This window comes from Alternaria conjuncta, assembly GCF_024043145.1.
Source record: "Alternaria conjuncta strain BMP 0040 chromosome Unknown scaffold_9, whole genome shotgun sequence".
Taxonomy (NCBI): domain Eukaryota; kingdom Fungi; phylum Ascomycota; class Dothideomycetes; order Pleosporales; family Pleosporaceae; genus Alternaria; species Alternaria conjuncta.
In genome coordinates, this window is record NW_026250098.1 from 657,952 (window position 1) to 683,483 (window position 25,532).

The 25,532-nt window shown below is 52.5% G+C and overlaps 7 protein-coding genes across 7 annotated transcripts; 5 read left to right on the forward strand and 2 right to left on the reverse strand.

Annotated features, from left to right (window-relative positions):
• Nucleotide 1: 1 nt before the first annotated feature.
• Nucleotides 2-1,016, forward strand: J4E85_006681 (uncharacterized protein; the record flags this gene model as incomplete). The annotated part of the gene is made up of 7 exons (XM_051470917.1): nucleotides 2-127; nucleotides 175-200; nucleotides 255-293; nucleotides 343-371; nucleotides 420-639; nucleotides 688-954; nucleotides 1,004-1,016. 7 exons carry the CDS (start codon nucleotides 2-4, stop codon nucleotides 1,014-1,016), a joined length of 720 nt encoding a protein of 239 aa, XP_051325127.1.
• A 1,580-nt stretch (nucleotides 1,017-2,596) lies between these two features.
• On the forward strand, nucleotides 2,597-4,773 carry J4E85_006682 (uncharacterized protein; the record flags this gene model as incomplete). Its single annotated transcript, XM_051470918.1, has 5 exons — nucleotides 2,597-2,869; nucleotides 2,923-3,465; nucleotides 3,512-3,785; nucleotides 3,834-4,620; nucleotides 4,677-4,773. The coding sequence occupies 5 exons, from the start codon at nucleotides 2,597-2,599 to the stop codon at nucleotides 4,771-4,773; spliced, it is 1,974 nt and encodes a 657-aa protein (XP_051325128.1).
• A 65-nt stretch (nucleotides 4,774-4,838) lies between these two features.
• Nucleotides 4,839-5,489, forward strand: J4E85_006683 (uncharacterized protein; the record flags this gene model as incomplete). The annotated part of the gene is made up of 2 exons (XM_051470919.1): nucleotides 4,839-4,986; nucleotides 5,035-5,489. 2 exons carry the CDS (start codon nucleotides 4,839-4,841, stop codon nucleotides 5,487-5,489), a joined length of 603 nt encoding a protein of 200 aa, XP_051325129.1.
• Nucleotides 5,490-5,701: 212 nt separating this feature from the next.
• On the reverse strand, nucleotides 5,702-7,132 carry J4E85_006684 (uncharacterized protein; the record flags this gene model as incomplete). Its single annotated transcript, XM_051470920.1, has 1 exon — nucleotides 5,702-7,132. The coding sequence occupies one exon, from the start codon at nucleotides 7,130-7,132 to the stop codon at nucleotides 5,702-5,704; it is 1,431 nt and encodes a 476-aa protein (XP_051325130.1).
• A 3,813-nt stretch (nucleotides 7,133-10,945) lies between these two features.
• J4E85_006685 (uncharacterized protein) lies at nucleotides 10,946-12,057 on the forward strand (the record flags this gene model as incomplete). Its single annotated transcript, XM_051470921.1, has 2 exons — nucleotides 10,946-11,819; nucleotides 12,035-12,057. The coding sequence occupies 2 exons, from the start codon at nucleotides 10,946-10,948 to the stop codon at nucleotides 12,055-12,057; spliced, it is 897 nt and encodes a 298-aa protein (XP_051325131.1).
• A 221-nt stretch (nucleotides 12,058-12,278) lies between these two features.
• J4E85_006686 (uncharacterized protein) lies at nucleotides 12,279-14,115 on the reverse strand (the record flags this gene model as incomplete). Its single annotated transcript, XM_051470922.1, has 2 exons — nucleotides 12,279-12,711; nucleotides 12,761-14,115. The coding sequence occupies 2 exons, from the start codon at nucleotides 14,113-14,115 to the stop codon at nucleotides 12,279-12,281; spliced, it is 1,788 nt and encodes a 595-aa protein (XP_051325132.1).
• Nucleotides 14,116-15,695: 1,580 nt separating this feature from the next.
• Nucleotides 15,696-25,507, forward strand: J4E85_006687 (uncharacterized protein; the record flags this gene model as incomplete). Its single annotated transcript, XM_051470923.1, has 4 exons — nucleotides 15,696-16,134; nucleotides 16,192-22,026; nucleotides 22,076-25,129; nucleotides 25,185-25,507. The coding sequence occupies 4 exons, from the start codon at nucleotides 15,696-15,698 to the stop codon at nucleotides 25,505-25,507; spliced, it is 9,651 nt and encodes a 3,216-aa protein (XP_051325133.1).
• Between the last annotated feature and the right edge of the window lie 25 nt (nucleotides 25,508-25,532).

Below are 25,532 nucleotides of genomic sequence, written 5' to 3' on the forward strand. Positions count from 1 at the left end.
AATGTCTCAACCCAAGACCTCTTCCAAGTCCAAATCTTCAAAGGGCGAATCAAAGTCCTCAAAGAGCGATTCCTCCAAGGTGCACAAGCTTGCGCTCAAGGGCTCTTCGAAACTCGTCAATGAGTTTGTAAGTCGGTCAGGCCAAGCAATGCATCCTACGCTTACCCCAATTAGTTTGAGTATTCCGTAAACACCATCCTGTAAGCATGATGAGCGCATTGTAGCCTATGACCTAGGTGACTTACTCTGCTCAGGTTCCAAAGAGGCGTGTACCCCGCCGAGGACTTCACCGCGTAAGCCTGTACTACACCTCGACCCCAACCAGCCATTAACGAGATGCAGCGTGAAGAAATATGGTTTGACTATGATGGGTATGTAACCTGCCAGTCCTGCCATCAGCCACACTCTAACCTTCCCAGTGACTGCCGATGACCAAGTCAAGGCCTACATCAAGAAGATCATGGGCCAGCTGAAGGAGTGGATGTACGGGGGCAAGATCTCAAAGCTTGTCATCGTCATCACGAGCAAAGAGACTGGAGAGCATGTTGAACGCTGGCAATTCGACGTACAAATCTACGGAAAGAGCGCCAAGGCAAAATCTTCCAAAAAGACGGCAGACCAAGAGAATTCCGTTCCAGAGTGAGCGAAAAAGGCCAGCCATTTTGAACACATGCTGACAACTCCCAGTGCCAGCGAAGCATCAGAAGACAAGACCGAAGCTGAAATCCAGGCCGAGATCCAGTCTGTCTTCAGGCAGATCACCGCCTCCGTGACTTTCCTACCAATGCTGGACGGAAACTGTACCTTCAACGTTCTTGTCTATGCCGACGCGGACTCTGAAGTGCCTCTCGAGTGGGGTGACAGTGACGCCAAGGAGATCAAGAATGGGGAGAAGGTGCAGCTGCGCAGCTTCAGCACAAGCAACCATCGTGTGGACACACTAGTGAGCTACAGGTGAGTGACTTCATGCACTGCTTGTGGAAGCGATATACTAATTCTCTAGACTTGCCGATTAAAATCCGCCGTGTTTGAGATCCCAAACTCCCCATTTCCTTTCCAATTTTACATCTTGTCGACTTTTCGCCCAGGCGCATGGAGTACGTGGGTCGCACCATATTCCAGGATTCGATGACTAAACTTGCGGCATTTTCCAAAGTCTTCTACGCGACGGAGTTCACACACCAATGAAAATCATGCAACTGTCTTCCATTTTGTCCAGCAGTAAACGTATCCGTTAAGGGTCACGTGTCTGGGCCAAAGACCAGAGCTCTTCTGGCGCTGCTGGGCCCGTCGCAATCTTTGTGGCGAGGCGGTGATCTTGTGGTCGCTATGGCTTTACAGGCTCGTACACAATCTCTTTTCGTTCTCTTTCGGTCCATGCTTGTATCGGTGGTGCGACATCGTTGGCAATGCGAACGCAGCGACGCGGATTCGTCACGCGTGGGTCCTCGCTAAAGAACCGTTGATCTTTCCAACCTCACTTTGTCTAATCGTCTAGGTCTGCGGTAATCTTGGTAATAAGACACGATTGTTGCGTAGCAATGACGGGCTTTACGGTTTTCTCGATGCGCGTGGTCTAAAGCGCGCAAAGCTGGCCCGCTGTTAAGCTATAGGCGCCCCACCTCAGTGGCAACACAAAGGACGCCTGGCCTCCCAAGACCATATTTCATGTAAGAAGATGGGATTTTCTTTTGGATGCGCGGACCTCCCGTTCGCGTATCGTTACCCACAAGCTATGTTCAGCATCGCGTCATCTCACACACACACAGAAACGCTGTCGCGTCTTTCCTAAACGATCTGCCAGGCAGTTCCGACATATTCACAGGGCTTAGGGGTATCTGGCACTTGTACACACTGCCGAGTCATTGGCTAAAACAGCCCCAAAGCTACAAACACTCTCAAGTTGGTACGGTTCCAATGTCACTGATGATAGCGCATCTTATCTCCATGAGCAACCTCGTTACATGTCCGAGTGTTGTATCTACTGGCTGTGGAGGCAAGAAAGAGCATGCGGTAGCGCTCATGTAACAGAGCACAGACGCGATTTCCACCACGACCCAACAAGACTACTTTTATCTGGGGTTCCGTGGCACCATGAAGCTCCAAGTCCACCTTATCCTGCATGGCTCACCCAAGACAACTTCAATACAGGTTAGGCGTACCAGTACCAATTGCCTATCGCCACACTACACTGTTTTCATACTGAACTCGTGCAGTTGTGGCTGCTGGTAATCGCTTATAGTAGTGTGGGTACTTCTCCCACCGCACGTACACCTAGAAAAAGTGTGCACTTTTTAAATATCAGGCTGAGTATCTCTTCACCTCGCTGCCCGCTTGGTGTTACCTTCTTCTCAGTCGTTACCTAACATCCGTGTGCACCTTTGTTCTTCGTCGTTCAGACGCACATCGCACAAACCTTCTCCACCCTGGCTTCATATGAGAAGACGCAGAAATGAGGTTACCCGGCATTTTCAGAAAAGGAGACAATGTCTCTCGACCGCATAACGACACTCCTGGGAGCGAGGAACTTCCCCCCCAAAATCCTCTGGCGCCAACACCCCGAGCTGGCGACGAGTCACCGGCTAGCTTCACACCTATGCAGCTTGGCCCAGCTAGCGCTCATTCCGGCGGGGCTCCCAGCATCCACGGCAGCGACAGTACCGTGCGCACAGATGCTCTTGTCGACGTCAAGGCTGAGCTCCTGGCCAACTGGCTCCACACCAAGCAGGAGGAGCGGGTATGGACCTTTGGATCAGCTGGCGAAGGTGTCTTCATGAAGAAGTCAAGGGGACGCTATTCCTGCGCTCCCGATGCGCTTCGTACCGACGGTACAGGTCTCATTGAAGCTGTTACCGAGTTGAACGTCCGAGTGAGTCTAACAACGCCAAACACCCGCACGGCATTGTCACTAATACTTTGCAGTGCGCTATGACCGTCAACACCAGGGCCATCCAGTACATTCTTGAGCGATGCAATACCCAGTATGTGCAAATTCAGAGCGGCCTTCGCTTGCAAATCGTTCCCGATTTTGAAGCTTTGCCACACTGTCAGAGGGGTCAGTCCGCTGCTTTCATCGCCTCACGAGGCATGCTGGTAGTGTGGCAGGATGACCCAAAGTTGACGCTCGAACGCGCTGAGTTCATCATCAATTGTATGATGAGGATGATGTGTGGAGCTGAATACGGCTATGATGCGCACGACTTGGAGTTGGAGAAGTCAGGGAAGAACCCCGCAAATGACATGGAAGATTACGACGACTCGCGCGATTCTAGAGAAGCCAATGGTGAGGAGGCCCGAGACATGAAGATGTGGCAAGCTGCCTACTGCGGAATGTCCATTCTTCTCCTGACGGTAGCGATCGGATCCGGGTACAGGCAGATCGCGATCGAAGAGTTCCAAGCCCCAAAGCACTGGCTTCGTCTGCTCTTCCTCATTTGCTTGCCCGCGCAAGTCTGGCTATCATTGGTAAGCCATATGTCTCACTCTATGATTTCGCTTCTGACTTTACTAGTTCTTCTTCCAAGCGCTGGTTGGTAACTTTGCCCAAATCATTGGCCCCACCGATCAGATGAAAGAGAACAGCCGCTACTACTCCGGCAAAGCCCCCAGGCGCCTCAACTGTGATACCTTTAACGGCCCGCTTCCACATGTAACCATCCAGATGCCCGTTTACAAGGAGGGTTTACGCAGTGTCATTGAGCCCACCATTCGGTCGCTCAAGCAAGCCATCTCTACCTACGAGCTTCAGGGAGGAAGTGCCAATATCTTCGTCAACGACGACGGAAGTAAGTGCTGCGCCAGTGCGTAATGTAAGCCCCACTGACGTTTCCCAGTGCAGGTTCTCGGAGCCGAGGAATCCAGGGAGCGCCAAGAATTTTACGACGAGCATGGCATTGGCTGGGTGGCGCGCCCAAGGCATGATCCCACGGGCGAGCACGGACCGGATCCGTTCGTCTTTGTCCGCCCCGGAAAATTCAAGAAGGCATCCAACATGAATTACGCCCTAAGAATCAGCTGCAGGGTTGAAGAGGTTATGGCACAACATGAACGTGGAGAGAACTGGAGCCAGCTGGACGAGACTGACCTCTACAGGGAAGTCTTGGAATCTGTCAGGGCTGAACACGAGGGCAGGGCTTGGGTTGATGGTAACATCCGCATTGGCGACCACATTCTCCTCGTCGATTCCGACACCCGTGTGCCTAAGGACTGCCTGCTCGAGGCCGTCAGCGAAATGGAGCAGGGTCAGGAAGTGGCCATCCTACAGTACTCTTCCGGAGTCATGAACGTCACCAACAGCTTCTTCGAAAACGGCATCACTTTCTTCACCAACATGATCTACACCATGATCCGATTTGCTGTCGCTGGTGGGGACGTCGCGCCTTTTGTCGGCCACAACGCTATCCTGAGATGGGAGGCACTTCAGAAGGTGGCTTACGAGGTCACAGAAGATGGCCACACGTTCGACAAATTCTGGTCCGAGGAGACGGTGTCTGAGGACTTTGATATGAGTCTGCGGCTGCAGAGTGCTGGTTACATCATTCGATTGGCCTCATACCAGGGTGATGGCTTCAAGGAGGGTGTATCGCTTACCGTATACGATGAGCTTGCCCGTTGGGAGAAGTATGCTTGCCCTTTCCAACGTCTCTCTCTTACGGCTGCTAACTCACAATCTCTAGGTATGCATATGGCTGCAACGAACTCATCTTCAACCCTTTGATCTACTGGTTCACCCGAGGTCCTTTCACCAAGCTCTTCCGCACCTTCATCTTGTAAGTAGATCTTCAGAGATCGTGTCGTCTTATCTGTCCGTCAACTAATTCGATGATATCAGTTCCAACATGCCTCTCGCATCTAAAGTCACCATCATGGCTTACATCGGTACCTACTACGCTCTCGGCTGCTCGTGGGCTCTCACCATGCTCAATTACTTCTTGATTGGTTTCTTCAACGGATGGCTAGACCATTACTACATCAACTCCTTCCGCGGTAAGCATCACGTCATTGTTCGTCTCGCGCATCACTAACACTCATCAGTCTACTTTGCCATCATCATCGTCTTCAGTGTCCTCGGTAACATCGCTCTCGCCGTCCTCCGCTACCGCATCGGCGAGGGTTCCTTTTTCGGCGGCCTCTGGACAAACATCAAATGGATCCCTCTCCTCAGCATCTTCCTCGGCGGCATCTCTCTACACGTCTCGCAAGCTCTCCTCGCGCATTTCGTCAGCTGGCCTCTTGAGTGGGGTTCCACTTCCAAGGAAACCGAACAAGTCAGTTTCTTCGTCGCCATCAGCAGGGTGCTGAGGAAGTTCAAGTGGAGCTTCATGTTCTGCATTGGCATGACTGCGATCATGATTACCATGGCTTTTGCTCTACAAGAGGATTGGAGGATCAAGGAGCTCATTGCCGTTTGGCCTATGGGCACCGTGGTCGTCTTCCACTTTTTGTTGCCAATTGTGCTCAACCCCCAGTTGATGACTTTTACCTGGTAAGGGCCATTGGTGTTTGTCCACGTTCTGGGTTGAGGGGGAAGGATGGAAGGAAATAATAATCTGCCTATTGGTACTAATACTTGGGGTGTGTTGGACTTTTCCGTATATGAGAGTACGACGTGGTCATCACCTGAAACAATAAAACAGTAAAATTAACCTTTGCGTGTTCCTGAATGCGTGGTCTTTCTTGAGTAATGTCAAGGCCTCCCACTTCACCCACACCAAGTGACAAACTTCTCGACAACAAACTCGTCTAGTCCCCACTGTCCATTCTGTCGCCCAAACCCACTTCCTTTGACGCCGCCTTGACTTCCAGTAGGCGATGTGTACACTGAAATGCTGTTGGCATGAACTTGACCATATTCCAGTTCCCGCGACATCTTCATGAAACGAGCCATATCGCGCGTCCAAACCGTAGCGTTGAGACCATATGCTGAGCGATTCGCCAACGCGACGGCTTCTTCATCTGAAGAAACGACGTAAAGCGAAGCGGAAGGACCGAACGTCTCTTCGTCGAGGATACGGGATGAAGGCGAGGGATTGACGATGATCGTAGGTTTGAGCGCAAGCCCACCCCCAGGAGAAGTAGCCTCAACCCCACCAACAAGCACCTCATCGCCCTTCTCTTGCGCATCCCTTATAACATCCGCAGCATGCTTCTTAATACCCTCAGACACCGCGGACCCAGCCGGTCCTTCCACCCCTTTCATAGCCTCCACAAGCAACGTCTTAAACCTCTCCGCCACCCCCTCCATCACAATGATCCTCTCAGTACTGAAGCAAATCTGCCCATGATTCAACACAGCGCCCATCCCGCACTGCTTCGCCGCCTCCTCCAAATCCGCCTCCTCCAGTACAATCGCCGGACACTTCCCGCCTAGTTCCATCAAAACCGGTTTGAGATACTTCGCCGCGATGCCCATGATCTTCTTCCCCACCTCCGCGCTGCCGATAAATTCAATCTTGCGAATCGCATCATGCGCTATCAACGTCTCTGTCACCTCAGCCGCATCTTCCCGCCCACATTGAATTTGGTTCAACACGCCATCTGGACACCCACTCTCGGCGAAAGCTTGCGTGATAAGTCCGTGGGTTTGGGGACACAGTTCACTCGCTTTGAAGACTACGGTGCAGCCAACTGCTATCGCACTTGCTATCCCTCTCGTTGCTAACACGAGTGCGGCGTTCCAGGGCGCGATGCACAAGACAGGTCCGATGGGTTCTTTGAACACAAAACCCTGTGTGTTGGGTTTCTCGGTTGGGGGGATAACGCCTGTTACGCTGCTTATCTGTGCGGCGATTTCGTTGAGGTACGAGATGGAGAGGTTGACGTTTGTACGCGCCCAGGCTTCTGTGCAGGAGGTTTCGGCGATTTGCGCGGCGATGAGCATAGAGGCATTGTCGGCATAGTAGGTGGCTACGCTTTGGAGGAGGTTGCGACGGGTTGTGTGGGAAGTGGAGCGCCAAGATTTGAAAGCGGAGAAGGAAGAGACGACCGCTTGTGTTGCTTCAGTGGTGGAGGCGGAGGAGGCATGGTGGATGGTTTTGGAGGTGCTGGCTTGGGTCACGGGGATGGTGGTTTGCGTGTGGATGGGCTTGTTGTCGATCCAGAGGGGGACTGTGGACGAGGTGTTTGAGGCCATGGTGAACAAATCCCAATATTCCAAACTCCACTGGTCTTGTTTCTTCAGATTGGATATATAAAAGATATATTGGAGTAGGCGGGCGGGAATGCATCTCACGGGCGTGTTGGCATCATCAATCAGTGCAAGGCGAACATTACGTCATCGCGAAGCCGAGTCGATCATTCTTCGGCAGATGTCGCAGCACTGCGCAAGACACACATTGCTTCGATTCGAACGTCGCGTGAGCCGCTCGAGCCAGGTGCGACACTCGTAATCTATCGCGACGGCTGTTTCCTCGCGGTCATCTTCTGCTGTTGCCGTGGAAAGGCTGCACAGGTGGTGAAAGGAGCGGCTGCGGCTGCGGGTGGCTGGTAGGCTGGCAGCCCTGGGCGCTTCGGAGATATGCACCCAGCTAAGCTCAAGCACCGTCTTCATTTCCTGCACCAACGCCCCTGGAATCGTCCATGGACTTGGGGGCGATGTGTACCTACTCAAATCTACCTACGGCATCCCGAAGTCCCTTATTTGAGAGACAGCATTTGCGAAGCCATACAATCATGCGGGCCGGCCCCCAATAGCCTCCTTGATAGCATCGTGAACCGAAGCCAACCTGAAATAGTCAACAATACAGTTTCGCTCAAGCCACGTTTCCTTGGCTGCCCCTGCATGTGTTGTGGTCTACACCGTTAATAGACATGTTGCAGCGCGTCTCTCCGCCGTATCTATCCTTTTCGCAGAACCCGAGGTTTATTATGCTTTGTTGATAGGCATCAATTGTCATGGCCCATGGCTCCGCCGCAGCGCCATACCATTCGTTACCTATACCTCCAAGCTCGAAGTGCATACGCGTTCTCGATGTCGATGGAGCGTCGACTGAAGCAGCCGCTGTAGTCGGTCATCTCCGCATCGTGGATCTAGAGACCTCTCCCGACTTTACCGCCATCTCTTACGTCTGGGGCTCACCGAAAGACAATCGAACTATTACATGCAACGGCGTGGACATCGTCGTCTCTGTCAATGGCTATTCAGCGCTACAGCACCTACGCACGCGATTTGGCGCTTTTACGATATGGATTGATGCGATCTGCATCGACCAGAAGAACACGAAGGAAAAGGAACACCAGATTCCGCTGATGGGAGATGTATACTCGCGAGCAGCAACTGTGTACGTGTGGCTCGGCGAAGGTAACGAGAAAACCGATCGCGCAATTGAATATATGGAAACCGCTGGCTTCTTGGACTACTTCCAGGCGTTGGGTGGTGATACCAAAACCCCCGGAGCTGATTATGGGCGCCCATTTCTCGCAGCCTTTTCTGCTACTATAGCACGTTGGAGCTTGACAAGGCACCCTTTCGTGTTTCATGGTAAGCGTCATAACCTCGAACTCGTATCTACGCTGACTTGAGAAGATTCTGTCGGAACATGGCGAGGCCCGCTGAGTCCTTACATACTGCGATTGTTCAACAGAGAAACAAAATACGCAACCGAAGCGGACCTTTTGGATCTGCTACAGCGGACTTGGATCAGTAGACTCTGGACCTACCAAGAGATCCTTCTCGCCTCCAACCCGATTATAGTTTGCGGCAGCACTCATATCTGCTGGGACAGATTCGCAATCAGTCTGGTCTTTTTGGCTACTGCGAGCCCTCGTCTCGGGTCTTACATGTGCCCTTGGAAGAGAGTTGCTATGAGTAGGCAAGACATGAATCCGGAGTGCACAACTTCAGATCCTGCGCGCGACTCCTCTTTGGAAGTCTATGCAGAATTTTCGAGACGCATGTGTCGACTTCACCGCCTAACCGATCGAGCAACTTTCTACTTCCTCGGGTTATTACTCGTTTTCCTGCTCTGGTCCGCCTTGCTTGGTTCCGATCCTCATGAGCGCAAAGTAATTCTGGCCGTTTCGTTGACAGCCGTCTTCATCATTCTCGTGATGATGGTACGCCTGGTCTTATTATCATCCCCGCGCGTTTTGTACCGCAATGGAGAACGCCAAACCAACGTGAACGATCTCATTGACGGTGTTTACACCCGAGATGCTGCAGTGTCCAAAGACATGGCCTTTGGCCTTTGGGCTATCTTGCAACGTCGCACCCGGCATCCTCTTCCCCAGGTAGATTATGGAGAATCCAAGGAAGCGATCTACTTTTCGTTCTCTCGGCTTCTGGTCCAGATAACAGGGTCACCCCATCTAGTCCTGATCGCTGCAATGAACAACATGAAGGGGCAGCCGTCTTGGGTACCGGATTGGACGCCCAATGAATACCGAGAGAACAAATGGGGTGATATCGAAAGACTCATTCGCTCTAATCACGTCACCAGCGGTGAGAAGAGCTCGTGTCCGTTCGGCACCAGCAAACATTGCGATTTTGGTGATGTTGACCGGACACGAGTTCTTGCTACCCCTGGTGAAGTTGCAGACGACAAGGATCGCCAAAATCTAGGCAATATACGTATCTCTATGGTGGGCGATCATGCGATATCAATCCATGGCCGTCGACAAGGCGTAGTCGTTGCAACCTTCGACTTCTACAAGACTCAGTCGACATACCAGCAGGCCGAATATCGTAAACACATTCACAATCTGGGACGACTGCTTCAGATTCTCGAGATAACGAACATGAATTTACCATTCTATGGACACATCGGCACTTTCGCTCAATTCGACTGTTGGGAACGCTTCATATGCAGACACAGACGCAAGGAGGTCCCAGCGCTTTTATCCCTTTTGCGAGATGGCTCGAGTTGGGGAACTTCAAAGGCCACAGAACTTGATTTACTCAGAACCCATATCGCCGTGTGCAATGCTCTAGCAGACGACTCAACAATACTGTTCCAGGGGTCCAACCCGGGACCGCTCGGACGTGCCAGCATAGGCGAGTGTCGACGAAATGTCAAGCCAGGTGATCTCATTATCCGATGTCCAGGTGTCGAGATACCGATAATTGTCCGCCCCTGTTCTGATGGTAGGAACGGCGTTCAAATTAAGAGCATCGCGTTTTCTCCTCAATGGTCGAATCAAACGAAGTTTCGCGAGCGACTGCGTCATATGTGCTCAAGGAAGTTGCAGGCTAGCGAACCTGAGCTTGAAGAGTTTCACGTGTATTAGAGCTTTGTTGGCTGTTTACGGAAAAAGCTTGCATTATGCGAGTTGTACTCAGCGTCAAAGAAGATACACCCTCAATTTGAGACATATATCTGACAAGTGCTCTGAAGACTTCACCGATCAACCAGGATTAGCAATATCGACAAGGTGTTGTTCAGGTATTAACAGCATTTTGTGCGAATGTTAACAGCGCATTCATCAAATCAGTGGATCTGAGATTGAGATGAGGCATTGGAGGTTGTGGCCGTGTGCTGTTTCGCGATTGGTCCGAATTAGGCAACTCCACAAAAGCCGTCGATTGCGGGTGTCTAGTAAGTTACCACGCGCCTTCTGAACGCAGCTGCGCCCAACACCAACTTTGTCACCACACCGTCCCTCTCCACACCCATCTGAACAATCACTATAATCTGGTACAAGAGAAGTGCTTTGCAAGCCTGCGCCTAATACGGAAGATTACAAACACACATTGATTATAGATCAACGTCGTCGCTGGATCCTGCGGCAACATTCCCGTCGACTTCCGCCCTTCTGCGCAGCCATGCGCCCTCGCCCATCGCGCGAGGGCTGAGCCGCGAAGATTGTAGAACGCCTCATGATGACATAGCCAGGGGGCTTCATGGTCACTTGGGACTGCTATAATGATGGCTAACCTCTGAATAACTTACACAGCTAGGCCTTCCGTCTGCAAGTCGCTCCAGGAGCCCTTCGCCTCGAACCTGTCAGGATGAAGCAGAAGACGCTCGAATGGGCTGGCCATCCCGCCGACTGGTGCACAGCCTGTATGGGCGAGTTGCCAGAAACACACGAGGACCTGCCCTTCGGCTTCCTTACCCTTCCTTCCGAACCTGCGATGAATGCCGCTGGCCGGACTTCAGACCACCCGTTCAGAGACCTCCGCTCAGCCCGTCGCGTACGCCAACGATCGAAGAGATACCCCGAGCGCATCTACAGCGGCAACAAGCGTCGTCGCAACGACCGATATCGCCTCGCACGAGAGAACCAGCTTCGGCACGAGTACAAACAGGCAGACATTCAGGAATGGGAGGACGACTGCTACGATAGATGGGCACATGAAGTAGACATGGAGCATATGGACGACATAGAAGCCTACGAACTCTTTGGCAAGAATGCCCACATCTTCGAGGGCACAGCCACCGGGGACATTATAACAGGCGAGGACTTTGGAACCTGGGCTCGGCGTCGCATCGCAGAGATGCGGCACGTCAAAGAACGCCGTATACATATCTACGGCGAACCCACGAGCCCCGCGCCGCTGATCATCCTCCCACACACCATGCGCGACGGCAGGCGACCCGGTCGCGTCAGCGCCACCATCCCTACCGCGCCTTTCGCAAAACCTCACGAAACAACCCTCCCCACCTCCCTCTCCGAGATCCGCGCCCACGCCACACTAGCCTGCATTCTCACACTTCCTAAAATCCTCAAACAACGCTGCCGTAGCCGCAACGAACCCGCTCTACCCGTGATACCAGGCTTCTGGTGGTGGGGCGAGTATACCTGGCAGTGGCATAGGAACTTGTCTGGGTGTTGGTTCCTTGGCTGCGGATATGAATGCTCGGAGGTGGGTGGGGGGACTTGTACGTGTTCGTGTTGGTGCACTTTGGATCGGGAGTGTGCTTGTGCGGAGTTTGGGGTGGGGACGGAGTGGGAGGTTCCGGCGCCGGAGGAGGTGCAGAGGTGTAGTCTTGTTGAGTGGGTTAGCGGGGAGTTGAGGGGGAGGATGGAGGCGGATGAGGATTTGAGGATGCAGCGAGAGGGAGTTGAAGAAGAGAAGCTGGACGAGTATGATCAGGGCTGGAGCAGCGATCTCAGTGACTGGGGTGATGACTCGCAAGATGGATATGTGATACTGGGGGAAGAGCAGGATGGAAGTGAGACATGGAGTATTGTTAGTGGAGTAGACGAGGATTGCTTTGATGCTCATGACATTGTACGCGTTGGTCAGAAAGCATAGGGCATCATACCAGCCGTGCAAATGCATCTTGGTGAACAATAGTCTAGTTCGGTGTATCGATGATCCTCATACATGCAGGTTATCAAACGTCTAACTTCTTCTCATCAAGCACACCACCCCTCATCTTCTCCATCCTCTCAGCAGCTTTCCTCTTCTTCGCATCAACTCTCTCCCTATCCTCCCTCATATGCCTGATCAAGGCGCTCTTTTCCCGGATCTTATGTCCATAGAGGTAAAAGACTACCGGAATGGGTATGAGCGCAAACTCGATCAGCGACAGCATTGTAGCACTCCAATGTGGGCCAAGACTTTGATACATCTTTGGACCTGCGAGGGGAAGAGCACCACCCATGGCGGATCGTAGGACGGCGTTTCCAGCGAGAGCGGACGCGGCGTAGATGCCGTAGGAGTGAACGAGGTAGTTTGACGCGTAGATGAAGACGCCGCAGTTTCCGGCGCCGAAGGGGATGCCGGCGATGAGGGGGAAAATCCAGTGGACGTTGGGAGTGCATGTCCTGTAATCATGTTAGTACAGACGACATCTAGATGGGGAGGGATACACACCAAGCAAAGATCATCTCGCCCACGGGAACCAATACCGCGGCGATGACAACCACACTGACCATAGCCTCTGGGTATGGCTTACCAGTCTCTGGGTCCTTCTTATGACTGTTGATCATGCGACGAAGCAGCGGTTCCGATGCTATCGTGATGACACCGCCAATGCCAATACCCATATAACCCAGTCCAACAAGTCCAGGCGACCAACCTCGCAGCTCACCGAAAACGATGGGGTACGAAACGAAGCACAGATACAAAACTCCGTAGACCAATGCTATGTATACGTCCCAGAAGATGCAAATCGGTTCGTTGACCGCCATACTAAGCGGCCGGTAGAGGTTCTCCCGTAGTAGAGGCCAGAAAGCCTTCTTCTCATCGTAGCGAGAGTAGTATCGTGGGTCGGACGTTTCTTTGCGCTTCTTGGCTGACTTGGCGCGGAGAATCGCTGGTTTGTATGTTTCTGGGATCAGAAAGACCATGAACCAGGATGCGCCAGAGCCGATCATGACGACCCAGTTCGTCCAGCGCCAGCCTAGGGCTTGGAAGACGAAGCCACCAACGAGAGGGCCGAAGACAGGTCCGTTCATTGGCCCTAGAGACCATATCGAAAAAGCCAATGCGCGATAGTCTTCCTTGGATATGTCGGAGACGGTGCCTGGAGCATTGGAAATCATAGCCGCGCCCGCGATGGCACCGAAGAAGCGCATGACGAGGATCTGAGCTAGGTTGTTCGACAGAGCGCATGGTATGACGAGGATGGTGAAAGATGCGACAGCGATAAGGTAGACGGGTCTCCTGCCATACATCTCACTAAGCGGTGCCAGTAGCAGTGATCCAATCGCCAGACCGCACAAGTAGGTTGTTATCCCCAAGATCACTAACGTCTTCGACTGAATGCCAAATGTTGCCATCATGCCCGGTATGCCGCTTGTATAACTTGTCGAGTACATAACTACGACCAGTGTTGAAAAGCTCATGAAGAAGATGACAACAGCCTTCCTCAACATGGACCAGTCTTCCGGGTCTTCTCCATCCTCGAAGTCAATTTCGAAGCGCGGGTCTTGCGTCGCGTTCGTTGTGACAGTCGCAATCGCATCCTCCTTATCGCCAGGCCAGGAGTGCCCTGTATTCCTACTCCATGTATGATGTATCGACGGACGTTGATCTACTGCCGAGTTGATCGAATCGGAATGCGTCGACGCTGAGGATATGGAGGCGCGGTCCTCTTCGATTTCGACGTCCTCGATTACGCGGGACTTGTCTGAAGTGTATGACTTGGGTGACGGCGGAGTGTTCTGTGCGTGGGTTCCTAGTATCGTTCCCGCGGCCGCGTCTTGGGTAAGGTTGCTGTGCGACATAGTGCTGATGACGGCGCCGATGAGATCCCAGACTCGACCAATAGCGAATGCGTACCGACGAACGAGCTCCCGCTGCTTATTCTAGCAGCATAAAAACAGTGTATGAATAATTGAAACGAAGGCGCATCGAGCCAGCTAGTGGTGATGCGTGAAGAGACTCATCCACAACCTCCAACGTCGCGCCTTGGAGCTCGAGATGAGCTAGTCGCGGGCGCCCTTTCGCACTTTCCCGCCTTCATGGTGGCGATGATTAATCTAGCGGGAATAAACCCACAAGGCATAGCGGTGATAGCTGGGGAGAGAGTAACCGAGGCAGGCAGGTGCTGCAGCCGATATGCCGTTTACGGATGAAGTTTGCCCTCCATGAGGCAGCGAGATCGGCTGGAGCTAGCCGCTGTCGTTCGATGGCTTCATTGGGGGTTCGCAGAAAATGTAGAAGATGTCATTGGAGAAGAGAGATAAATGCACTGGAAATGCGCGAAAGGCAGACAAGGGAGGGGAAGGCGCTATGTTGCTAGCTGTGGAGCTAGGCAAGGGGCCGGGTAAATGCGATTGTACCTCACGCGTCGTCAAACCTCTCACCACCAGGCTTCTCTCAGCTATAGAGTCCACAACTCCATCATGCATCATCACGAAGCTCCCACAGACTTGCGCTCGATTACCATTGATGCGCTCAGGAGTAGAACATGCCTCCAATCTGCCGCTATCTACTTTTGTCGCGTCACAACACGCGCTTTACCAGCACGCGCGTCGGAACGTCTGGATGAGCTCTATCGACAATTCTGTTGTCGTCTGGACGTCTGAAAACAACCTAAACAACTCCTACCTTCACTTCAAGATGACAGACAGCTTCCAAGGTCGAAGAGCAGTAGTGATGCTACACTAACACACGTAGGTCGTTCTTTCCATTTGATGCAGGCCACGTCTCCATCATCCTTGTCATTTCAGCAGCGTTCCTCTCAGCCAATCTGGACTCATTCCTTCTCTTTTTGCGTTATCGCTTTTCGGAAGCAACACAGTTTCGTTCTTCTCTGTTACTTCCCACCTTTGCCATACATCCTCCACTTGTTTGATGCGTGGACAGAAGGAAGCAACTGCGGACGTCAAGACCGACCTGAAAGAAGCGCCCAGCATCATTAATCCTGGAAATCAATCGCCATGTCCATCATGGCCTCTTCTTTCGGAACTGGCGAGGCTGAGGGTTTCTCGTAGCGCCGTACAGTGCCTCAGTCACCCATTCGCTAGCCGGCATGTCTCCTCATGCAGACTCGTTCACCGGTGGCAAGGAGATTGGCCCGAGACTGCGCTTTGGTGTTCCACGACTTCTGGCAAGGCTCAATGTTCATCGTTCATCGCTCATCGTTGGGGAGGGCGTCTACGCGTTGCTGCCGCCTAACAAAACAATGCTTGGCGCCTAAGTCAACCCTGGTACCGCGCCCTCATCAAGCAGTCGCGTTTTCGACAACACCACCTGCCAACTCTTACAACATCGCAATACCCCACTTCCGTCGTATTGCGAATTCCCTCACTCGTTCTTGCCCCCGCCCGCTGCCTCGTTGCAGCAGGCACTCGAAACAGCCATGGCGTCCGCCGCGCGGCTGCCATTTCTTGAGCAGCAGTACTACCATATCGCGCTGCCCCGCAATGTACCTGGCCGCGAAGATGGCAACTTGCATCGCGTCGAGGAGGCTCTCTTGAAGCGTATGCTTGACGCCGTTGCAAGGCTCACCCCCAGTGTCGCTGCAGATGTTGCTCCGCACGTCCAAGGACTGCGGAAGACATTGCTCGCATGTCAAATACTCAATATTGATGGAACCATTGGCAAGGCGGCGCTGATGAAAGAGCTTCGCGACTTCAGCCATGGGAAAATGCTTGTTCTGCATATCGCACCTCAGAACTGCGCTTTGCTCGTGTATCCCTACGACACCTCCGGCGAGCGCAACATCATTTTCGAAGCATTCGAGACATCTGCAACAGCCGACAAGGTGCTTGCTGCCAAAGGCGCGCTACAATGGGACTGTAAGTAGCTGACATACATCGGTGTCGCGCATTTACTGATCTTGAACTTACCTGTAGTCCCCGGCTGCGCGGTATCCGTCCCAGCGTCGACTATCAACGAAGAAGCATTCCAGGAAGCTCTCGCCACCTTCATCGAACAAGCTAGCAGCGAGTCGGTCACAAAGTTTGCCGCTATCACTTGGAAGGCAGCCGCCACGATTCCGGAGATCCGAGACACGAGTGACCCCGCTCTCATATCTGGCTTATTGATGACTATACTGGAGGCCAATGGCGCTGCAGTTGCGGTTCCTCGTCTACGGAAGCGCGTGCGCGATACAGTTACCTTTGATAATGCTCGGACACCATGGAGGAGATCCGCTTTCTATCTGGTCCTTCGAGTAGCGGTCCAGCGTTACTTGTATCACCACTTGGGTGCAGAGGTCGGAAGACTCCACTACAAGACAATGATGTGTCTCCTGCATGCGCAGCTATTGGAAGATGTGTTGAAGAAGATACCTCTTGATGCAGCCTTCTCACTCCGCCAGAAGCTAGGTCGCCGCCTCGCCAAGCTTACATCCGATGTCCATGGTGCCGATAGGTCCGCCTTCAACAGACATTCTAATCTCTTACTGTCCTTGAGTGGTAGTTTCGAGTCCTCCCTGGCGACGACTGGTGGCTACTTGAAGCAAGTCTGGCGTAATTATAGCAAGTCGCGGGAGCGTATTATCCCAAAGCTACGCCAGTACGCCCATCCTCATGAGTTCCAACTTCGTTTGATGAACAGCGGTAGGTTCTTGAAAGGAGTGCTAGTGGAACACGCACATTCTCCACGACCTCAACAACGGACTGCTCCCGAGCTTCTGCAGCTTTTTGAGCGATCTGTCGCTTCTGTCAGACCCTATATGCGAGCTTTGGAAAGCCATGTCGCTTCGTCAAGACTCCTTGAGGATGTTGTACTTCCTGCCAAGCGTTCAACGCAATCAGAAGGCCTCCGAGCGATCCGGTTGAGTAAGGTGATTCATGAATATGTCACCAACATCAACGCGGTAGACCACGCTTATCCCAACCAAAAGAGCCAGCAGTTGCTCCATCTCATGGAGCTCTGGGTTCTCATGGACAAGGATGCCGTAGCATGCTACCCGTTGCTCGAGGAGTACCATCCTGGGTTCGATCCAGATTTGTTGGATCCCATCCAGCTCCTTACACACGAAGAGATGATTCGGAGTCAAAAAGTACGCATGTATTTGAAAGCTCGCTTTCGAGCACGGTCAAGTGTGCAGTCCAGAACTATCTTCGACGATCCTGCCGACGATTGCTTTGCTGCACAGTATTACGATCGGGAAGACCATCAGGGCGAACTGTGTGCAATGCGAGAAGACATCGAGGCAAAAGCCGATATTGCATATGACGCGAAGCACATCGAATGGGAAGAGAAAAGTCAGCACCATGCTCAAACCATCGACAGGCGAAATGAGAAGGAGTGTATCTGGGATGCTTTCGTTGCTGGGGATGGCATGCCTGAATCACGTCATCGCCTTCCTTGCGAATGGCATAACCTCAACCAAGAAGCTAAGGGCATCAGGATCCAGATCTACGAGCATCCATTACCGAGTTATGAGCCGGCTGCCAAAGCAGCACTATTCGAGTTACAATGCCCAGAAGTATTCGCCGCCTACCGAGACGCAACTTGGCTTATACTTTCGACTCTTTGTCGCGAGCCGACCGATAAGCTTGATCGGATGTCGCTTGTCCGGGAGTACTCACAGCTTCGCTCATACGTCAACAAAACCAGCTGTCGAGTGAGTCTGGGCTCGTACAAGAAGGCTCATCTAGAGTGTCATTACGCGAATTGGGGCTTTCCAATTGGGGTAGACGAAGTCATCCGGACTTGTGGCCTCAAGCCCAGGTACTACGACAGTGTTGGTGAGGCATGGACCGATAGATGCGGTAAAGCTTCCTTCTGGCATCATTTCCCCGTGAAGCTTCCCCTCAATTCGCCACTGATGTCACTTGGACTCAATTACCTTCTGTGGCCGACATCCAACGAGATCCAGGCGAACCAAGCTAGGTGCCCTCAAGGCGTTGGCGTTCATGAGTTTACGGCACTCCAAGGTCTCTTAGTCGGCACTCATTCAAGATGGCTCGACCTTCTCAGGGAACTGGGCTCAACCAATCTCAATTTTTCGTCCGAGTCCACATGGTCGCTCGTCTTGCGTATGGTACTTCAGCTAGGGTCAGACCGTGCGGCCTTAACCAATTATACCGACACCCATCGCTCTCTCTTGGATGATGGTCTTTGCAGCAAGCTTCTGCAGCAAGTCCGCTATCGATTGGAAGCGATCCGACGAAACTGGCGCGAGCCCGTACAGATGGAGATCCTCATCACTATCCTACTCAAGGTGACCTCACTGAGCCCAAGCACATCAATCTGCAACGACGGAAGGGAACTTCTCCATGAAGCCCGCAAGATCACCGACGGCTGGCGCCGCGAGCTGCAACCGATGGTCACGGAAGATCCAAACGTGTTACAGCCAGCTATATGGGCGTCACTCCTGTGCAAGCAGACAATGCACATTGACGACTGGTTGGGAGCCCCTGAGGGTCTTCGCATGTATGTTGATGCTTCAATCTCGCTCCGATACAACTTGGCCGGGAGATATGACACAATGCCGTTCAATATGCGCAACGCCATCGCTCAAGATACACTCTTCGCTTACGAGCATCGTGAGGCCACGAAAGAAGCCATCATGAGGAATGCAGAGACGTTCAGAGCTGCTTTAGACGCTGTATGGCATGTACCCGGGGAATACGACGTCACTGAGCCCGGTTTAGCAGTCGTTCCTGACACTTGGTACCTCTCATACACATTGCAGTCAACGGCTGAGCAGCACTCCTACTTTGTGCATTACGACTATGTCTACGGCACCCTGCTCATCGACGGTCAAGAGATGGGAACTCTTCCGCAGTCGTACCGCATGAATGACACCTATCGACACGTCCTTGGTGATAAGAATCCAATCGTGTATCCTTCACCTCTACGTGGCATGGATTTCGCATTTTCAGAGCCCATACGTGGCCATCGAATTCATCTAGGCTACCGCAATAAGCGGCTGATTATTCGGGCTGACCTGGGCGGCGAGCTGCTCGAATTCATTCCTAGCCATGTTTTTGGCGTGGAAGGCCCTACGCCCGATCTACCTAGACCGTTGGTTGAAACATGCTACCACTGGCTGCACGTCTACAGTGGTCACATCGAGATTCGCCAGAACGCTCCATGGGCACTTAAGCAGGGAAATTGGTGGATACGTTGGCATCCATCCGGCTTCTACCATGCTGTTCGACGGTTCCAAGATCCATCGCAGACGACTTTGTTGGACACGGGAAGTGAATTGGTCAAGACCATTACCCGGATCTTCACTCACTTCGAATTCCCCTCCCAGATCCTGGTATTCGCGTCAACTAACGGAAGAATCACCGTGGAGTTGAAGCGGATGGAATTGAGCTTTCATATCAACCGAGAAGGCTTGCTACACTCGTTGCGCCTCGGTGCCGTCATTCTACAAAACCAAGATGCGGGTACCTGGTATGGCCTCATGAACAAGATTGTCGTCCAATCTGTTGCCAATCGTCGGCAGAAGAGCATACTGATTCCTTGGGGAGGCATCCGAATTTCGAAAGACGGTCCCCATGTGTCTGTTGACATCGAGATGGGCCAAGGCATATATCTCAAATACGCGGTCAATGATGTCTTGGGACGAATTGACTGTGCACCCGAACCTCGCCTCCTCTACATGAAAGCCTTGCTACATGCCTACACGTCACACGCGATCTTTGATCCACTCACCCGGCGGACGGGAAAAGAAGAGGCTCTCTACCTACTCCAAACGGGTGCCTATCAACCTTGGAACCCGTTGTTACGCGATGAGATATCCACGTTGGAACGTATTGCAGAACTATCACCGAAGCGAGGGTATTACCCTCCAGATGCTAGGTGCATGGAGACAGTACTGTGGCGTCCTGAATGCACAGTGCATATGCAAGACGATCGGTATGTCAATGCGGTCGCCAAGATACTGCAAACGTCTTCCAACTTATCCCAGTTCTACCTCGACCGGGACATTCAGGAGACCATCAAACTTGACCCGGACATAGCTCATCTGGCTGCTCGAGCAGTCGCGAGGTCCGTCGATTGCGGAATGAAGAAAGATCACAGCTCAGACACTGCCTACAGCGCACGCGACGCCCGGAAAGCTTCACGAGATCGCCTGAATGTGCTTGAGATATCAAAGCTGCTCCAGGATTGGAAGTCAACTTGCTCACTGGACACAACACTGATCGCACTCCTTCACGATGCTCCAGTTGTGGGCGGTTATGACAAATTCTACCGCAAGTGTCTGCTTACCGACCACCTTGCTGTCGACATCAGAACTGAGTGGGGCGCGCTTGCTCAGAGGTCACTACAATGTAGTGTCGACGATAGGTTTGGCTTGATGTTCCTGCTAGGAACCATCGCGTTCTCTTCAGATGTGGACCTAAACCTTCTGCGTGTACTCATATCTTTCGCAATGATTCCGGAGATCCGAGCCATTGCAGTTCCTTCCCATGCCGCCTACTTTCACTTTCGAGTGGATGGAGCGCCTCATGTGTCCTACTTGATATCGCTTATGGAGAAAGCACGAATGCCATTCGCCGAGACCGGCTTTAAGAAACGTTCACAGCTAGTGAAAGCCGAGAGCTTACATGGCCCCGGTGTCGATCGAGCCTGCGAGCTACTGGCTAGCTCAGTGGTGGAGCAGTGGCCAACTCCCGACATCGACCCGGCACTATTGGTCGCGATTGACCCGACATACCTCGACATCGAACAGGCTCTAGCTGATGTAGCTCCTGAATGGATCCGCCTTACGCGCAATCATGAGTTGGCGCTATATCTAGAGCAGGTGCAGGAGGCACTCTTCCGTGTGACTGCTGATCGCACAGAGCTTGGCGCAGACGTTGAAGTAACTCCATACACGGAGCTGCTGCCATCTGCCCTGTATTCTACGAGATCTAGGCAGTACGATGACCTCTCGCTTTCAGACCTGTTGAAGGCTCCAATTGTCAACGCTGCACCGCCAAGGGAGGTGCGTTCTCTCGCTGCCAGCTCATATGCCGGAGCTTTGGCTGTCAGATCGGGTAATATTGCGCATCATCCTGTCAAGACACACAACTTCATGGATACTCTTCAAGGCAAGAAGGTAGCAATCCATCCTCGAGTACCCAAGGCGCAGCCGCGAGAGATTGGAGTTCTTAGGGGTATCGTCGCCAACTTCAAAGACCCGGCTTCTTTCGTGCAGTGCAGATACGCGAAAGAAATGAACGCGAGCATTGATGCTCTCCAGAAGCGAATCTCGCATGTACAGCACACAGCTCATGGCACCCATCCTCAGATCACAACAGAGAATATTGTATCGGTCAGAGACTCAGCAATAGCAGTTGTTGAACGACTCCGCAATGCTCTCTATCTGCATGATCCGCAAGCAAAATGGCTTCAGATGGCGGATACTTGGCCTAGGCTGACAACAGTGGAGCTTCTTACGGAGCTTCGAATCGCTTCCGGCACCACTTTCGGTAGTGGCACCAAAGAGGCAATTGTAGCTTTCGGTGTGGCTGTAAGCAGACTTCAACGACTACTTCGGATACAAGATGCCCAGAAGAGGGCAAAGAATCAGCAAGAGCGGGACGAATGGGCGAATGAAGGCCATAGCAATTGGAACCCAGAAGACTATCCGGACTGGCTACTACTGGAGATCGACGGTGACATTCTCATCCGAGAAGAGCAGGTACAAGTTGCCCTAGCGACAATTTCACCCCAGTCGGACGAAAATTCAGTTCTGCAACTTTTAATGGGTAAAGGCAAGACGTCATGTATTCTTCGTACGTATCAGCGTCATTATCCAGATCTTCCTCAACTGACTTGCCACAGCCATGGTAGCGTCACTTCTTGCTGATCGGACCGATCTCGCTCGCGTTGTGGTTCCAAGAGCTCTCTTACTCCAGTCAGCGCAAGTGATGCAAGCCAAACTAGGCGGACTAGTGGATCGCGAGCTCATGCATATACCCTTTTCTCGAAAGACTCCTCCTACCAAGGCGTTAATGAGTTTGTACGGAAAGATTCATGCACGCTTGAAAGATCGTCGCGGTGTGCTTATTGCGTTGCCTGAGCATGTGCTCTCGTTCAAGCTGAGTGGATTACAACAACTCTGTGACGACAACCTCAAAACAGCCTCTCTGATGATCGACACACAGCGCTGGCTTGATCGACATACCCGCGATGTTCTGGACGAATGCGACGTTTCGTTAGCAATCAGGACGCAACTCATTTACCCATCCGGTACGCAGACTACAGTGGACGGCCACCCGATGCGATGGCAGGTCATCCAGGCATGTCTTCACTTGGTGAAGGACTTCGCCTCAAACGTCCAGTCACGTTATCCTCGCAGCATCGAGGTGGTCAATCATGGCAGCAACGGGTTTCCTCTCATTTATTTCTTGCGCAAAGACGCCGAGGATTACTTGATCGAGCTGTTGGTTAGGATCATTTGCAAGGGTCAGACTCCGTCGATACTGCCTTGTGCCGAGTACCCAGCCGCTCTCGTCAGAGATGTACAGGACTACATCTCGAAACCAACTGTGCGCGGTCAAACAACATCCAGGATCACCACCTTCTTCCGAGACAAGCCAACTTTGATGCGGACTGTCAACTTGCTTCGTGGAATGTTTGTGCATCGTATCTTGATAACGACCCTCCGCAAGCGCTGGAATGTGCAATATGGCCTGCATCCAACCCGCGCACCTATCGCGGTGCCGTACCTAGCCAAGGGTGTACCATCTCCTACAGCTGAATGGGGGCATCCTGATGTTGCAATCACCTTGACGTGTCTGTCATTCTACTATCAAGGCCTGACTGGCTCTCAATTCAAGGAAGCGTTTGCCCACCTGGTCAAGACGGACGAACCCAGTATCCAGTACGAGAAGTGGTTTCCCAAGGGCGTGGACATCCCGAAAGAGCTAGATGACTATGCCGCCATCAACGCCGAAGACATGCGGCAACTGAGCGATCTCTATCAGGTCGTGCGCTTCAGTGCCTCCCTCATGGACTTCTACTTGAACAACTTTGTGTTTCCCAAATATGCGAAGACCTTCAGCCTCAAGCTTCAGGCATCTGGCTGGAACCTTTTCCCGTCCTTCCAGGGCACCACGGGAGCCCGTATCACTGGCTTTTCTGGCACAAACGATTCGAGGCACCAGCTTCCCCTGCTAGTGCAACAGCAAGATCTTCCACAACTAGCGCATACCAATGCGGAAGTTCCTTACTATTTGCTGGCGCCTCGCAATCAGTCATACATACGCATGATCTTTGGGAACGGAGCGCGATGGACTGAAAAGGACCTGCTCGAGAACCTCGCTAATCGCCACACGCATGTTATGAAGAATGGCACCTACCAAACTCATCATCTCCCAAACAATCTGAGTAACTTCAATCAAGATGGACGCATACGAATTCTGATTGATGCCGGCGCTCAAGTTCTCGAGCACTCGAACAAAGACTTCGCCAAAGCGTGGCTTGATGCCGACCATGATGCCGCAGCAGCTGTGTACTTTGACGATGATCATCGTGTATGGGCATTGTATCGTACAGGGAGATGCGTACCACTCGTCGCATCGCCATTTGTCGACGATCTGGATCGATGCGTCGTGTACCTAGACGAAAGCCACTGTAGAGGTACCGACATCAAATTTCCACCTCATGCGAGGGCCGCCTTAACGCTCGGGCAACACTTAACAAAGGACACGTTGGTACAGGCTGCCATGAGACTCCGACTTCTCGGTCAGACCCAATCAATTACGTTCTTTTCTCCTGTTGAAGTCCATCAGGGTATACTGGACCGCTTGCCAAAGGGCACCAGTGAGTTTCACCAACCCACTTCGGGTGATGTCCTTAGATGGGTGTTTGGCCAGACCTGCGACACTATGGAACAGCTCGAGCCCTCCTATTTTGCACAGACGTCGCAGTATCTGCAGCAAGAGCAAGCCCGGTTGGAATATCCCGAATACCTGCAGGATGTTCCATCGCGAGAGGCATATCTCGCAACGGTCCGTATAAAAGAGGCACTCTCCCTGAAACAGCTATACGAGCCGAAAGGTGAGCGTCACCGGCGGGCTGGTCCTAACACTGCCACCATCGCATGGAAACCTTCGCTGCAAAACATATATACCGAGCTTGTGAACCGCAAGAAACACTTCCAGGATCGAGGTTCGGCCGTCCATGCATCAGCTCTAGAGGAAGTGGAAATTGAGCAGGAGCGCGAGACTGAGCGCGAGGTAGAGATTGAGGTCGAAAACGTTCGTGAAGTACAACAAGCCCTTCTTTTCAGCCCATACAAGACAAAGAAACTACACGAAGACATTCGACATTTCGCAGAGTTCGGGCGTCTCGTCCCTGGGAGCGATGCCTATCAACCTCTGTTTTCGGTATTGGGACGGATGACTTCACTCGGCCTCAAGCATACGGTCTATTCGTCGATGAAGTCCGGTTCGTGGATCTCAGCTGAGTTCTCTCGTACAATCGAGGTCTACACTCCCAACGACAATTACATCCGTTCCTCTCATTGGATTCTTTGGAGCACAGTCAGCCAGCAAGCACTCCTTGTTAGCCCTGAGGAAGCCAACCAGCTTATCCAGATCATGCAAGAGCGACAAGCGCTTCAAGATAGTGGCAAAGTTCACCTGATCATCTACGCTGCACCTGTTACACGAAGGATGCTTCATTTCAACCAGCTTGACTACTATGCGATACCGGCTTTACCTGCGGATTTCCAAGCTCCAGTCTGGCTTCGAGTCGAAATGGGGCTTTTCGCCGGGCGCCTGTACCTTGAATGGGACGAGTACTACCTACTGCTGGAGTACCTTGGTCTTGATGAGAACCTATCCCAGCACCCTCAGAAGGATGCATTCGCAAAGAAGCCTCTTACTTTTGGTACGTATTCTCCGAACATGTAACAGAAAACAGTTTTACTAACTATGGTGCACAGTACATGAATGGCTTGCTCTGCGCCGCAAGGGTCAAGACTTCGAGCACACTCCCATGGGTTTCATCACTACTGGCAAGCCGCTTACGGAGAGTCACCCGTTCTTCCGCAAGCTCGCACTTGGAGACGATCCGGCTTTGCGTCAGCATGTCGCCCGAGCTGTACCCGGCCAGCTCGATGCTCAAGACGAGGAAGACCAAGATGACCACGACGACGATGAGGAGTTTGTTCCGGCCGTTGAGCATGTTGATGACTCGGAAGGCGAGGACGAAGGGTTTGAGTCGAGTGGCGATGAGGCCTTCTTGGATGCGGAGGAAGGGGAGTAGACTTAGGTGCCTTGTGCATCAGTTG